Source organism: Caretta caretta, chromosome 18 (assembly GCF_965140235.1).
Source record: "Caretta caretta isolate rCarCar2 chromosome 18, rCarCar1.hap1, whole genome shotgun sequence".
NCBI lineage: Eukaryota > Metazoa > Chordata > Testudines > Cheloniidae > Caretta > Caretta caretta.
In genome coordinates, this window is record NC_134223.1 from 3,163,877 (window position 1) to 3,179,809 (window position 15,933).

A 15,933-nucleotide genomic window follows, 5' to 3' on the forward strand; every position below is an offset into this window, starting at 1 on the left:
AAAGCTGGGAAAGGGGAGATCGAAGTGGTTGAAGGTTCATTCCAGGTTTATTAAAACTAGACAGGGTGGGATTTCTGTTTCTCCTAGTCTCCTGGGGAAGGATTGGATAGGACCCTTCTAGGAGCCAACTTGTGGAAAGCGTGGGCCCTGCTTCAGAAACTGGTTTCTGATTGGTTGAAGTAGTAGCTTATTTAAAAACAAACAAAAACCAAGATGGGCAGACCCAGACGTTAGGTAGAGAGACAAGGGCCTTGTTACTGTGGTTTGTGATTTTGGATTCGTGGCCAATAGGAAGATGAAAAGTTTGTGGGCTCATCTCTCAACAATCATGCACCCCACCTTAGGGTGCGGTTCCCGAGGCCAGCAGGCTTCTGTCTGTGCTAACAGAGATCATAGGGCTCTGAACTGGGCCCAGAGGTTGGTACCGTTTCTGGGGCACATTCAAAGGCTGGCTTTTTTTACCAGAATGGGGGAACTTGGAACCATTTCAGAGAAATGACAGTGTCAGTCAGTTAGGCTGGTCACTCAGTATTTGGACTGGCTACATTGACCCCACAGCAGATCCACTGGCTGTATTGTTCTGCCTGGGTACTATTCTTCTTCCTCTCACCCCTCCCAGGATTGTACAGATTCCATGTGGCAATCTGAGCAAGTGCTAGGCATCTAGTGTATTGTTCTTCGTGTAAAAAAGCAGTCAAGCATTTTAATAGGCTGCTATTTACACATCTACCTTCTCAGGAAACACAATGAGCGGCAACTCCGCCATAAAGCCAAGCTCCGCAGAGCCAAGGAGACATTTGTTCATGAAGTGAAGCAAAGAGATGTGAGGATTAAACAGCTTGAAAGTGAAATTGTGCTGTCCAGGAGCCAGACGGGAAAGGTGAGGAAGCAGATGACAGAGATTTCCACTGTGGGGCCGCTGCTCCAGGAGGGTCCCAAAACAGAAGCTGCCCTAGCAGGGTCACTGGCATGCATGCTTTAGGAACTTTGCATGGCCCAACTGTTCGGATGGAGGCTTAGCTCATGTCAGGCATTGTGCTCATGTGCGGTTCAGGAATCTGGGAGCCAGCATGGGCAGCTAAGAGGACAGCAGAGCCCATACCATATAAACCTCTGTGAATAACTTGCCCCCCCGAACTAGACATAGGCTCCAGTCCTCACCGAGGCAAACAGGTTCACACAAAGGGATTGTCTAGACCAAGCTTGTTCGGCGTTATGATGAGCCCACAAAAGGACAGTGTTTGGGAAGCGAAGTCACCTCGTGTTTGAACCACCCAGCCCAGTGCTTAACTTGTAATGAAATAGGTGCCAGGGTTCAAGCAATTTCTTTACATCCATAACCGACATGGCAGGCCCAGAGGTGCCGGGACTATGACCTGCCAAGCCGAGAGGTGCCAGGGGCACAAATTAAGCCCTGCTCCTGCCTTCCAAGCTTTTTGCTGCTGCATTTGCCTCAAACTTTCCAGAAAAGCGCTACGCAGGCATACAATCCAACACGAAATGTCAGACAGATCGGTTCAGTGTGGATAAAGTCGGGGAGGTAAAAATCAGGCTAATCAAGCTATGCTTGTGTAAGCCTGAGCAATGGAGAGAGACAAGCATATCTCAGTGCTTAGGAGACAGAGGCTTCCTGGGTACCATAGATCAGTGGTTCCCTGTCTGGTTTTGGAGGAGCCCCAGTCAGTGGCTTGGCAGGTTGGTGACCCCTACCGTATCATGCCGTACCCTAATACAGTTGTCATCATCTTGCTTTCTTTCCACTGTTTTTCTCCATCTTTTCTGTCTCTATTCTCCTTTTATTCTTTTTTTGTGCTTTAGAATTCTTCCCTATTGCCCATTTCCCCAGCAGGCCAAGTGCGGCTTGAGAGGGCTCATTTGGGCAGGGCTGCATGCACTCTTTCAGTTGAGTATAGTGCCGCAAGAGCAGAGCATCAGCCAAAGCTTGCAGCCCCATGCACAGCTGAGCACATGAGGGGCTGCTGCAGTAGTAGGGGTGAGTGATGTCTAAGGATTGTTTTAGTGAGGTGGGACAGATGTAGGCTGAGCAGCTTTCTCTTCCCGCTCCTACCTGCTCCTCTGGGGTGCCTCTTGTGCCTTCAGTTAGCCTGAGGTGCCCACCTTAGGAAACATACCTCAGATGAGGTTCCATTTACAAATTCTCTTAACATACAGGTCACCCTAGTTTCTGGTGTTCCTGTCTCCACTGAGCACATTGCGGTTGCACCAGGAACAGATTTGGCCTGTCGCATTAACTGATGTATTTTGTGTATTAGAAATCCTTTATTTTAAGGAAATGCAATTCCCTATTATTTAACAAACCCAAACTGCCCATGTGCAGAGAACCCTTCTCTTGCGGTGGGCCTACCAGAGGAGGGCAGTGGTGATTTTACTGTGACTGGTGCTGCCCAGTAACTCACTGTTGCCTGGCCACAGCAGAAGTTCCTGGAATACCCAGTATTACTTACTGAGACTGAGGTTTTCTGAATTAATTTGCCCTTTTCTGCAAAAACACAGGTGCCTTGGGGAGAACTCTATGACTGGGACATGTGTGGGATTGTCTCACGTCTGCTTCTGATGGTGTCAAACATTCTTTCCACCTGTCCATCTGAAATGCCATTGGACAGGTGCAACTACACAGCCCTTTCCAGGCCACATAACATCAAAGACAATACATATTTTATAATCAGACCCCGGATGGTGACCTCCTTTACACAGCACTTCGAGATCTGTGGATGAAAAGTGCTATATCAAAGCTTATTGTTTCATCCTGTTTTCTTAACCACAGGAACATGCATTGATCAGACAGATCACCACGGAGAATGAGAATTTGCTCCAAGAGAAAAGAGAACTCTTACAGCAGCTTAATGAACAGGAAGAAATTGGACAGAACAACAAATGGATCATTTCCACAATCCAGAACAGGTAGCCATTAATGCTGTTACAGAGAGCGCTCCTGGGCCAGAGTTCAAAGTTAGCCCTTTTCTCCCATTCTGTGCAGCGTCACTCCAATGAAATCCTCGTTCTGTGCATGGATACAACTAGGGGAACGCAGTGATGAGGCAGGCAGCTGCTCTTCATGCCTAAAGGATGTACTCAGGCCACTACACGGGAATAGCTGCTTTGAAATGGCCCTGCCTCTGCTGCTGCATGGAACATGACTCGGTGTAAAACTGCAGGGGCAATATGTTTGAAGGGTTTAAAGGGTTGTTTGAGTTTCTCAGCAGAGAGATTGAGAGGAAATGCCCCTTTGAAAACAGAAAATGGTTAGGGTGAAGATTCATGTGCAGAAAATAAACTGTGCCCTTTCTGTGTGACCTTCTCAGAGTGCAGTTCCTGGATGAAGAAAACAAGCGACTCCAGGAAAGCACCCTGCAGCTTTCCGGTCAGGTTGGCATTCTGGAGCGCACTCTGAGGAACATCCACACCCACAACTTAGAGGTGAGATGTGCTGCTTTTCTCCAAAAATGGGCACATCTGAGGAATTTCTCCCTAGTTCCTACCAATGTACCTCAGCTTTAACCTGGAAAAACCTCTTCTAGACTCCACAGGAATTTTTGGTACATATGTCCGTACAGGACCAGACTTTCAAAAGTGAGTAGTACCCACTGCCAGAAGGGGAGGTGTATTGTTAGTGGCCCAGTTCCCTAGGCATTGGACTGAGTCCCACCAACTCATTTCATAAATGACACCCCCCAGAGATTGGCTGGTAATGTCACTCTTGATTAGCTGAATTGGAGCCAGTGGCCTAAATGTGCAAGGCTTTGTGGTTCATTTCCAGTCTGCTGACACAGCCAGTGCCCGTGTCTGTTGTGTTATTAGGCCACCTGTCATCGTGACAAAGGTATCACTTTTTCTTACCTTTGTTCTTTTTTGTTTTTCAGTCATTAAAAATATCCCAGTGACGTGTAAGGTCGGGAACCAGGAAAATTTTTTTAAAAGTGGGTAATTTTAGATATTTTACACAAATGACCCCAAAGTGTCAAACATGGGAGCCTAAATCCCTACCTTGGCATCTGAAGAGGTGTCCTGATTTGCAAAGGTGCTGAGCACTCCCATTTCCCCTTGCATGGACTCAGGACCTCTGAGAATCAAGCCATTTATTTGACTGGGATTTTCAAAGTTTAAATTAAATAGGAATTGAGTGCTTAACTCCCTTAGAGACCTTTGAAAATCACAGCCTAAGGGCCTCAATATATCTGAGCCATGTCTACACTATAGAGCCTATATCAGCATAGCCCCCTAGTGTAGATGCAGAACAGGCTGACAGAAGAGTTTTTCTGCCGACACAGCTACACCACCTCCCCAGACGGTTAGCCCGGTTGACAGAAGTTGGCACAGTAGTGTCTCCATTAGCGGTTTTGCCAGCATAGCTATGTCAGGGCGGGGTGCTCGCAGCCCTGCTACCCAGAGTGCAGGCAGCATGGCGAGCTGAGGCTGCGGGGGAGGAGGGACAGCAGGGGAGGGACCAGAGGCTAGTCTCCCCAGCCGGAAGCTCAAGGGCCGGGCAGGACGGTCCTGCGGGCCGGATGTGGCCTGCAGGCCATAGTTTGCCCACCTCTGGCTCATGCCCTTGCATTGAACTGTTGTTGTTAGGAAAAAACCCATCCTATAAATAACATCCCTCACACCCCACCAACACACACAAAACATATGTCCCCTTGAGGTGTTTCATCTCTTTGGACTTCTCTGTGTCTGTGATTCCTCGTGTTCTCTCTATAAATGTTATATTAAAACCTTCTTTGTCTCTCTAGTTTGTGAATGATGCACTTGCAAGCATTGATTGCCTAGAGCATCCTTCCTACCTTGGATCTGTTGTTTATTTTTCTGGTTCTCTTTCTAGGACATCAGGAGCATTGGCTTCTCTGAATGCCAGCTGCTAAGTAAGATGTTGCCACGTCCAAACACAAGGTATTATAAGTAAAAACATACAGGCAGTTTGTCTACTTACTAATAGTGAGACTAGTCAGTGTATGGGGAGAAGAAAGCTGTGAATTCTTGTTTTGCAAACACGTGCTCCACCCTTTCTTTTATTCAGAGATGTGTTTTAGTCATGCTGTGGGGAAAAAACAGTAATAAAACAATTATATAAAAGCACATGGTACACAGAAGTAAAACTCCAGAAATACATTTTCCAGCTCCACATGATTTATGGGTGGTCGTTTAAGTGATAACATAATCGTACAAGACTAAAGATGCACTGTCAGCTACATACACAGTGGAGTTTCAAAATCTTTATCCCTTGGCCCATGCATGCACAGCTCTTTTTAAGAGATACTAGAATAGATAATAAAATAATTTGAATGAAACCAGAAGACAGCTGGTCTGTGCCATCTAAGCTCACATTTAAATCACTAAGTGTAATACTGATGGATAACATTCCTCAATTGTTATAGTTTTCTTCGCCAAGCTCAGGAGTACATGGTGCAAATTAATGTCACTGGATTCTGTTGCATCCGATGAAGTGAGCTGTAGCTCACGAAAGCTCATGCTCAAATAAATTGGTTAGTCTCTAAGGTGCCACAAGTCCTCCTTTTCTTTTTGCGGATACAGACTAACACGGCTGCTACTCTGAAACCAGTTATTTCACTGTTACTCTTGTGCCCCACAGATGGTGCTAAAACTTAGGGTTCTTCTTCGAGTGCTTGCTCATATCAATGCCAATTAGGTGTGAGTGCGCTGTGTGCATGGCCATTGGAGAATTCTTTAGCCTAGCAACATCTGGTGGGTTAGCTGTGGAGCCCTCTGGAGTGGCACCTTCATGGCACTCGATATATACTCCAGCCGACCCAGTGCCTTCTCAGTTCCTTCTTACTGCCCATGACAGTCATTGGAACTGTGGAGTCCTGCTTCACTGCTCTCCACTCTCCCTAGCATATACCTCATAGTTTAGTTAATAGTTATAGTTAGATAGTTATAGTTGTTCATGTTAGTGGGGTTGGGGGGGTCCCTGATTTTTCTCTTTGGCTCATGCCCAAGGCTCCGGGATTTAAGCCCTGCGGTTCCTGCTCTAATCCCATGCCAACGGGCGACCCCCATGAAGTGTCTGGGGGAGTCTCATCAAGCAGAGAAGTGCAGGATCTGTGAAGGGTTTAGTCCCTGGACTAAGAAGGAGCGGGACTTTTGTTTAAAGCAGCTCTTCATGGAGGCGGCTCTTAGCCCTCAGCCTCCTGTGGTGCTCCAAGATCTGGCACTGAGCACCTCGGTGTGCAGCGCCCTGGCGTTAGCGGTAGGACTTGCACCGCGGTTGGACTCTGACAGAGACCTGTGGCACCGACGCTCCCCGGCACCGCAACCAACATCATCGGCCCAGCCGATGCTCCCATTCTCCTGGCCAGAAGCGGCACCGGAAGCTGGAAGAGGCTGACCCACCTCCAGCTTCCCTGGAACCACCTGCGGAGACGCATCCCGCAGGGGAGCATCTAGGGGCACAATCTACGGCTTCGGCACCATTGACTCCGGCCCCCAGGGGAGAACCGTTGAGTCCGGTGCCCCTGGACTCCCCGACACAGAGCATGGTTGAGGTCCAGTTGCCGTCCACCCCGGATACCTTTGCAGCTGCAAGGGATCTTATTGCCATGAAGGCATCGGCATCCCCTCAGCCTCATGCCAAGGCACTGGTGCCTGTACGTGCGGCACCATCCCGGGGCAAGCTGGCCCTAATCCACCCCTCAGCACCGTTGGTCAAGCCGCGGCACCAATCCCGTTCTTGGCACTTTTCCCGCTCCCGACGCCACTCACAGTCCCGGCACCACTTTCCCTTGCAGCACCGCTCCGACTCCTGGCACCGGTCCCGGTCACGCCACCGGTCTGCCCGCCGGCTGCCATCCAGGAGCAGATCCCGGACCCGAGACTGCTCTCGACGCCGGTCATCATCTTGGCCCAGGTCCAGATCCAGGTGCCGTTCCAGATACCGGTCCAGGTCCCGGCATTGCCCCCCTGCGTTGCGACACCACTCCCAATCGCCTCATCAGCGTGCCTCAGCGCAGATCCGCTCAGCACCACCATGGCCCTCACATTCCACTTCTCATTCTTCGGGATCAGAGGCGGGGTCACGTTTCTCGGAATGCCGCCATTTGGACCGTAGCCACCTGGAGTCAGGGGCTGGGCATTGGCAGGAGCAGGAGCAGGGTCTCGCTCAAGGGCCCACTCAATGGCAATTCTGGACGCTCTGGGTGTACCACCAGGCCCAGGGTGCTCCTTCTGGATCAGCTTCTTGATCAGCCCCATCTGAGCCACGAGTGCCAGAGGCTACCGCCAGGGGGCATGGAGACTGTGGCAGCTTCTCTCCCTGCTTCAGGACCTCCTCCGACACCAGTTCCTGGTCCGGGCACTGAGGTCGCTGACACAGGACAGCTGGGCCCAGCTCCGCAAGAGGCCCTAGATGACCCTCTTCTCCCCCGTGGCCTCCTCCTCCCCGACGAGGCGGTGGCAGGCACTGCAGTCTCGGGTCCCCCTCCGATAGACCTCCATGCCCACCAAGAGCTCCTGCACAGGGTGGCACAGAATATGAACCTGCAGGCGGAGGAGGTGGTGGAGGTGGAGGACCCTATGGTAGATATTCTGTCTGCCGAAGCTCCATCAAGGGTGGCCCTACCCCTTATTCGGACCACCCAAACCACCGCCAGAACAATCTGGCAAACACCTGCATCCATTCCCCCAACTGCTAAGGGAGTGGAGCGGAAATACTTTGTCCCAGTGGCGTAGCTGGGGGGGAGCGGGACAGTGGCCGCTCCCCCTCTGAGCACAAGTGGCGCCTCGTCAATGTCTTGGTGCCTTTTAAATTTTCCCCTGTGGAGGGAACAGGGGGAGCGATCCAGAGAAAAAGGTGCCACCCGCTGCGGCGCGTTTACTCCCCCGGCGGCCGCCCCCACTCGCTCTGGGTGTCTTCGGCAGCACTGAAGGTCCCGCCGCCGAAGACCCGGAGCGCCGCCGGGGGAGTAAAAGCGCCGCAGCGGGTGGCACCTTTTTCTCTGGATCGCTCCCCCTGTTCCCTCCACCTGGCTGTGCGGCTGCTTTGTCCCCTCGAAGGGATAGGATTATCTGTTCACACACCCACAGCCCTCTTCGCTTGTGGTGGCATCAGTGAACGAAAAAGAATGGCATGGCCAGCAGGCCCAATTGCGCTCAGTGTAGCATGTATGATTACCTGCCCTGTGGGCGGGTGGCGTATGTGTGCATTCGGTGCAAGGAGCTCCTGGCCCTCAGAGACTGTGTACGGGCTTTGGAGGCCAGGGTGGCAGAACTGGAGGAGCTAAGGGAGGCAGAGAGGTGTGTTGATGAGGCTTTCCAGGACACTGTAGATTTGTCCCACCTCTGGTCAGACAGCCCCTGCGCTGTTAAGGAGGATGAAAGGCCCAGAGGAGAGCAGTGTGACGGGGTTGGGACTCACCACCATAGCGCCTCTTGTTGGTAACTCTGGGAATTAGCTCAGTCCATGTGGAGCGCCCTCCGCTGGTGGTGTCCCGTCCATCTCTCGCCCTCTGTTGGCGTCTGGACCCGCGTTGCTCCCTTCTCGCGGCGTCCTCTTCAGGACACTGCCCTCCGGCAGTGCCCCCTAGTCCACCTTCACCCCCTTCCAGGGGGGTTAACAGCAGTCTTTCTGCTTCGCCCCAGCCACAGTGGCCAACCACACCCCCAAAGTCTAACCCCCTTCTGTCAGGGGTCGGGTGCAGTCCGCTATGGCCACTTCTAACGGCCGGGTGTAATACAAGGGGGAAGGGGGGGGACCCAGGCCCACCCCCTACTCTGGGTCCCGGCCCAGGGACCCTCTGGCAGCAGCCTCCCTGCCCTCCTTCGCTTCCCTTTGGCCCCTTTGCACCTTGTGGGCCCTTCTATCAGGGCCTGCAGCCTGGCAGGTACCAGGCTGGAGTTCCCTTCTGCTCCCTCGAGCCTGCCCAGCACTGCGGTGTCCCAGGTGCTGGTCTCCTCGCTCAGGAGACAGACCTTCCCCTTTGAAGGTCTGGGAGAGACTGACTGCGTCTTGCCTGGGCAGCCTTTATATAGGGCCTAGCCTGGCCCTGATTGACTGCCTCCTGCTCAGCCCTGATTGGCTCTCTAACAGGCCCTCCCTGATTGGCTGCCGCGGTGCGCAGCCGGTCTAGCCTGCTGTAGCCCAATCTGGCATGGGAATGCGGCCGCCGCCCCATTACAAGCAGTCAACCGGAACAGAGAGAAACTTTCCCATAGTTGGGACCCTCCTTCCAGATGATGCTGGGGTATCCTCTCGCACTGAGGTTACCTCTCCGGGCGAGGGAACTCCAGTCATTAGGAAAAGGCAGGTGTTAGTAATGGGAGAGTCGATCATTAGAAACATAGATAGCTGGGTTTGTGATGACAGGGAGAACCATATGGTGACTTGCCTGCCTGGTGTGAAGGTTGCGGATCTCTCGAGGCATCTAGATAGACTTATGTGTAGTGCTGGGGAGGAGCCAGGGGTCGTGGTACATGTAGGTACCAATGACGTAGGGAAGGGTTGGAGAGACATCCTGGAGGTCAAATTTAGGCTGCTAGGAAAGAGACTGAAATCCAGGACCTCCATGGTGGCATTCTCAGAAATGCTTCCAGTTCCAGGCGCAGGGCCAGGTGGGCAGGCAGAGCTTCAGAGTCTCAATGCGTGGATGAGACGATGGTGTAGCGAGGAGGGGTTTAGATTTGTTAGGAACTGAGGAAATTTTGGGGTTAGGGGCAGCCTATACAGGAAAGATCCAGGCTGCTGGCACTAAACATTAAAAAGATTGCAGAGCAGTTTTTAAACTAAGAGATGAGGAAAGCCGATCGCTGCAGAGGCACACCTGGATCGGACAGAGACTTCTCTTAGAGGAGAGTCTAGTGATAGAGATTCTCCAGGTTTTAGTCAGGAAGAGAGGAGGAAAGAGGACAAAATATGGGCCAGATCAGACGAGAAACATTCACATGAAGAATCTGACACATCAGAAAAGGGCAGACAAATAAACAGTGACAAGTTTTTAAAGTGCTTGTACACAAATGCTAGAAGTCTAAATAATAAGATGGGTGAACTAGAGTGCCTCGTGTTAAAGGAGGATATTGACATAATAGGCATCACAGAAACCTGGTGGAGTGAGGACAATCAATGGGGCACAATCATTCCAGGGAACAAAATATATTGGAAGGACAGAACAGGTCGTACGTGGGGGGCGAGGAGTGGCTCTATAGGTGAAAGAAAATGTAGAATCAAAAGAAATAAAAATCTTAAATGAATCCACATGTTCCATAGAATCTCTATGGATTGTAATTCCATGCTCTAATAAGAATGTAACAGTAGCGATCTATTATCGACCACCTGCCCAGGACAGTGATAGTGACGATGAAATGCTAAGGGAGCAGCTGGTACAGGAACCCCAAGGGGAGAGGCAACTCTCGATCTAGTCCAAAGTAGAGCGCAGGATCTGGTCCAAGAGGTAACTATAACAGGACTGCTTGGAAATAGTGACCATAATATAATAACATTTAATATTCCTGTGGTGGGAAGAACACTTCAACAGCCCAACACTGTGGTATTTAATTTCAGAAAGGGGAACTATGCAAAAATGAGGAGCTTAGTTAAACAGAAATTAAAAGGTACAGTGACTAGAGTGAAATCCCTGCAAGCTGCATGGACACTTTTCAAAGACACCATAATAGAGGCCCAACTTAAATGTATACCCCAAATTAAAAAACACAGTAAAAGAACTAAAAAAGAGCCACCGTGGCTTAACAACCATGTAAAAGAAGCAGTGAGAGATAAAAAGTCATCTTTTAAAAAGTGGAAGTCAAATCCTAGTGAGGTAAATAGAAAGGAGCATAAACACTGCCAAATAAAAGGTAAAAATGTAATAAGAAAAGCCAAAAAGGAGTTTGAAGAACAACTAGCCAAAAACTCAAAAGGTAATAACAAAATGTTTTTTAAGTACATCAGAAGCAGGAAGCCTGCTAAACAACCAGTGAGGCCCCTGGACGATCACGATACAAAAGGAGCACCTAAAGACGAAAAAGTCATTGCAGAGAAACTAAATTAATTCTTTGCTTCAGTCTTCACAGCTGAAGATGTTAGGGAGATTCCCAAACCTGAGCCGTCTTTTGTAGGTGACAAATCTGAGGAATTGTCACAGATCGAAGTGTCACCAGAGGAGGTTTTGGAATTAATTGAGAAACTTAACAGTAGCAAGTCACCAGGACCAGATGGCATTCACCCAAGAGTTCTGAAAGAACTCAGATGTGAAAATGAGGAACAATTAATGATGGTTTGTAACCTGTCCTTTAAATCAGCTTCTGTACCCAATGCCTGGAAGATAGCTAATGTAACATTTAAGAAGGGCTCTAGGGGTGATCCTAGCAATTACAGACCAGTAAGTCTAACGTCAGTACCGAACAAATTCGTTGAAACAATAGTAAAGAATAAAATTGTCAGACACATAGAAGAACATAAATTGTTGTGCAAAAGTCAACATGATTTCTGTAAAGGGAGATCATGTCTTACTAATCGATTAGAGTTCTTTGAGGGGGTCAACAAGCATGTGGACGAGGGGGATCCAGTGGACATAGTGTACTTAGATTTCCAGAAAGCCTTTGACAAGGTCCCTCACCAAAGGCTCTTACGTGAATTAAGTTGTCATAGGATAAGAGGGAAGATCCTTTCATGGCTTGACAACTGGTTAAAAGACAGGGAACAAAGGGTAGGAATAAATGGTAAATTTTCAGAATGAAGAGGGGTAACTAGTGGTGTTCCCCAAGGATCAGTCCTAGGACCAATCCTATTCAACCTATTCATAAATGATCTGGAGAAAGGGGTAAACAGTGAGGTGGTTGATACTAAACTGCTCAAGATAGTTAAGACCAAAGCAGACTGTGAAAAACTTCAAAAAGATATCTCAAAACTAAGTGATTGGGCGACAAAAAGGCAAATGAAATTTAATGTTGATAAATGTAAAGTAATGCACATTGGAAAAAATAACCCCAATTATACATACAATATGATGGGGGCTAATTTAGCTTCAACTAATCAGGAGAAAGTTCTTGGATTCATCGTGGATAGTTCTCTGAAGACGTCCACGCAGTGTGCAGCAGCAGTCAAAAAAGCAAACGGGATGTTAGGAATCTTTAAAAAAGGGATAGAGAATAAGACAGAGAATATCTTATTGCCCTTATATAAATCCATGGTATGCCCACATCTTGAATAATGCCTACAGATGTGGTCCCCTCATCTCAAAAAAGATATACTGGCATTAGAAAAGGTTCAGAAAAGGGCAACTAAATGATTAGGGGTTTGGAACAGGTCCCATATGAGGAGAGATTAAAGAGGCTAGGACTTTTCAGCTTGGAAAAGAGGAGACTAAGGGGGGATATGATAGAGGTATATAAAATCATGAGTGGTGTGGAGAAAGGGAATAAGGAAAAGTTATTTATGTGTTCCCATAATTTAAGAAGTAGGAGCCACAAAATGAAATTAATGGGTAGCAGGTTTAACACAAATAAAAGGAAGTTCTTCTTCACTCAGCGCACAGTCAACCTGTGGAACTCCTTGCCTGAGGAGATTGTGAAGGCTACGACTATAACAGGATTTAAAAGAGAACTGGATAAATTCATGAATGTTAATTCCATTAATGGCTATTAGCCAGGATGGGTAAGGAATGGTGTCCCTCGCCTCTGTTTGTCAGAGGGTGGAGATGGATGGCAGGAGAGAGATCACTAGATCATTACCTGTTAGGTTCACTCCCTCTGGGGCACCTGGGATTGGCCACTGTCGGTAGACAGGATGCTGGGCTGGATGGACCTTTGGTCTGACCCAATGTGGCCGTTCTTATATTCTTATGTTCCTGCCGGACGCTCGTTTCCAGGCTATAGTGGCCCTTGTCTGGAGCCTTCAGAGCTTCCCAACCTCATCGGCAAGAAGGTGCTTGAGTCTTCTCGGACACATGACTTCCTGCACATACATGACTAGGCATGCCAGACTTCAACTCCGCCCATTACAAGCCAGGCTGGCATCAGTCTATCGCCCAGGTCGAGAGAGCCTGAACTTGGTGGCCACCGTCCCAGAGCGGATCCTGGCCTCCCTCCACTGGGGGCTGGATCCCCTGGTGATATGCAAAGGAGTCCCTTTTCACAGCCCACAGTCCTCCTTGTCCCTTATCATGGATGCGTCACCCTGGGATGGGGTGCCCACCTTGGGGACATTCAGAAGCAGGGCCTATGGTCCCCTTCCGTGCTCTCCCTTCATATCAACGTACAGGAACTGATGGCGGTACGCCTTGCCTGACAAGCCTTCCAGGAGCGGCTGCACAGTCCTTGTGTGGCGGTCCTCACAGACAGCACCATGGCCATGTTCTACATCAACAAACAAGGGGGGGGCCCGTTCCTCCCCCCTCTCTCAGGAGGCAGTTCGACTGTGGGAATTCTGCATAGCCCACTCCATTCACCTGGTGGCGTCCTTTCTCCCTGGGGTCCAGAACACGCTGGCGGCCCACCTAAGCAGGTCCTTCCGCTCCCACGAGTGGTCACTCCGACCAGATGTCATCCACCCCATCTTCCGAAGGTGAGGGTTTCCCCAGGTCAACCTGTTCGCCGCCCGCAGCAATTGGAAATGCCCGGCTTTCTGCTCCCTCCAAGGCCGTTCCCCGGGCTCTCTCACAGATGCCTTCTTGCTCCTGTGGATGGGTTGACTATTTTACACCTTTCCCCCGTTCCCCCTTGTGCACAGGGTCTTGCTCAAAGTGCACAGGGACAGGGTGCGAGTGAGTCTGATGGCTCCGGCGTGGCCCAGACAGCTCTGGTTCACTGTGCTATTGGAGCTCTCTGTGGATGCTCCAGTCCCATTGCCTCTTCTTCCCGACCGATTACTCCGGATCACAGTCGCCTCTGCCATCCCGACCTGCGATCTCTCCACCTCACGGCATGGATGCTGCTTGGCTAAACCCTTCAGAATGTGTCTGTTCAGATTCGGTGCAGCATGTGCTGATGGGCAGCAGGAAGCCCTCCACTCAGGTCACATGTACGGCTAAGTGGAAGCGGTTTTTGTGCTGGTGCGCTCAGTGCAACACCCCCCTCTCCAGGCGTCCGTGCCGCTCATTTTGGAGCATCTCCTGAGCCTAAAACAGCAGGGCCTGGCGGCATCCTCTGTCAGAGGTCACCTTGTGGCCATCTCGGCTTTTCACCCAGGCGCAAATGGTCGCTCAGTCTTCGCCAATCCCATGGTTGGCAGGTTCCTCAAGGGCCTGGACCATCTCTACCCACAGGTTCGACAGCCAGTCCCCACATGGGACCTTAACCTGGTCCTCTCCCAACTCATGGGGCCCCCGTTTGACCCACTGGCCAGCTGCTCCCTCCTCTGCCTCTCCTGGAAAATGGCTTTCCATGTCGCTATCACGTCGGCACAGCATGTCTCCAAGCTCAGAGCCCTTACCTTGGAACCACCCTACACAATCTTCCATGAAGATAAAGTGCAGCTTCGGCCCCACCCAGCCTTTCTTCCCAAGGTGGTATCTGCCTTCCATATCAGCCAGGACATTTTTCTTCCAGTTTTTTATCCAAACCTGTATGCCAGTCGCCAGGAACAGCGGCTGCACTCCCTCGATGTCCATAGTGCCCTTGCCTCCTACATCGTGTGTACGAAGCAGTTCAGGAACTTGACATAGCTCTTTGCTGACGTGGCGGACCAGATCAAAGGCCTCCTGGTCTCCTCTCAGTGGATCTCTTCATAGATCATGTCTTCATCTGCGCTTGCCCTCATCAGTGGCTTTTCTGGTCCAGGTGCCGATCCAGGAGATCTGCAGAGCCACAACTTGTTCCTCGGTACACACTTTTGCTTCGCACTATGCCATCATCCGACACACAAGAGATGATGTGGCATTTGGTAGAGTGGTCCTACAATTCAGGTTGCTCCACTCCGACCCCACCGCCTAGGTAAGGCTTGGGAGTCACCTAATTGGAATCAATATGAGCAAGCACTCGACGTAAAAACAGTTACTCACCTTTGTAACTGTTGTTCTTCGAGATGCGTTGCTCATATCCATTCCAAACCCGCCCCCCTTCCCCTCTGTCGGAGCAGCCGGCAAGAAGGAACTGAGGGGGTGATGGGTCAGCTGGGATATATATCGAGCGCCATGAAGGCACCACTCCAGGGGGCTCCAAAGCCAACCCACCGGGTGTTGCTAGGGTAAAAAATCCTCCGATGGCCATGCACACAGCGCGTGCACACCTAATTGGAATGGATATGAGCAACACATTTCAAAGAACAACAGTTACAGAGGTGAGTAACCGTTTTTTCTTTTTCATGATCTCGGGCTTAATGTCTCCATAACCATACATGGGAGTGAACCTTCTCCTGTAGTGCTAAGTGTCATTTCCTAAACAGTCTGAAAGACAACCACAAAATAGAGCTTTCGGAATAAATTTCAACAAAATCCCAGCCTGCTTGGGTTCTTCTTCATTAGAAGATTTTAGGCCTTTTCCCACAATTCCATAAGCTGTCTGTCCTGTCACTAGATCATAATAACCATTAGTCCCATTCTCACAACTCTTCTTCAGGGGACTTGATAATTTGCAAAACTGTTTGCAGTGAAACTTCAAAAAAAGCCCTCTGCCCGTGCCCTAGGAGACAGAGGGACTAAGAAACCCTTGCAAAGGGTTGTCCCCCAGCATCCAGGTCTCTAATACATATCTTATGGTCGCTGAGTCTTTGGAAGCCCCTCCTACAATGGGCAGGGTTTCTCCCATGCTAAGGGGAAGCCCCACTCCACCCCTGTTTGGTGGGGCTACTCATACACACAGAGAAACCCTGCCCATTGGGGGAGGGCTTCCCCCAAGGCCTTGTTATAAAAGATAGGGCCAGTGCTTTGCCAGCTTAGTTTGCATAACAGGCCATGCCCCTGTGGGTATGGGAAGGGCAGTGACCTTCTCCTGAAGATCCTGATACCTAACCTGGAGGATCATGGGCCATTG

The 15,933-nt window shown here is 50.1% G+C and overlaps 1 protein-coding gene across 9 annotated transcripts in view; it reads left to right on the forward strand.

Moving 5' to 3' along the window:
- The window catches only part of CCDC30 (coiled-coil domain containing 30), a 132,528-nt gene that overhangs the window by 114,757 nt on the left and 1,838 nt on the right, over window positions 1-15,933 (forward strand). For 6 of the 9 annotated variants that reach the window (XM_048824887.2, XM_048824879.2, XM_048824880.2 and 3 more), the window contains 4 exons: window positions 739-880; window positions 2,786-2,922; window positions 3,324-3,438; window positions 4,841-4,908. In XM_048824887.2, coding sequence (XP_048680844.2) covers window positions 739-880; window positions 2,786-2,922; window positions 3,324-3,438; window positions 4,841-4,908 — 462 coding nt within the window. Of the gene's footprint in view, window positions 1-738; window positions 881-2,785; window positions 2,923-3,323; window positions 3,439-4,840; window positions 4,909-15,933 lie in introns of those variants that run through there. The other 3 variants (XM_048824886.2, XM_075121161.1, XR_007353275.2) reach the window with 2 other exon arrangements.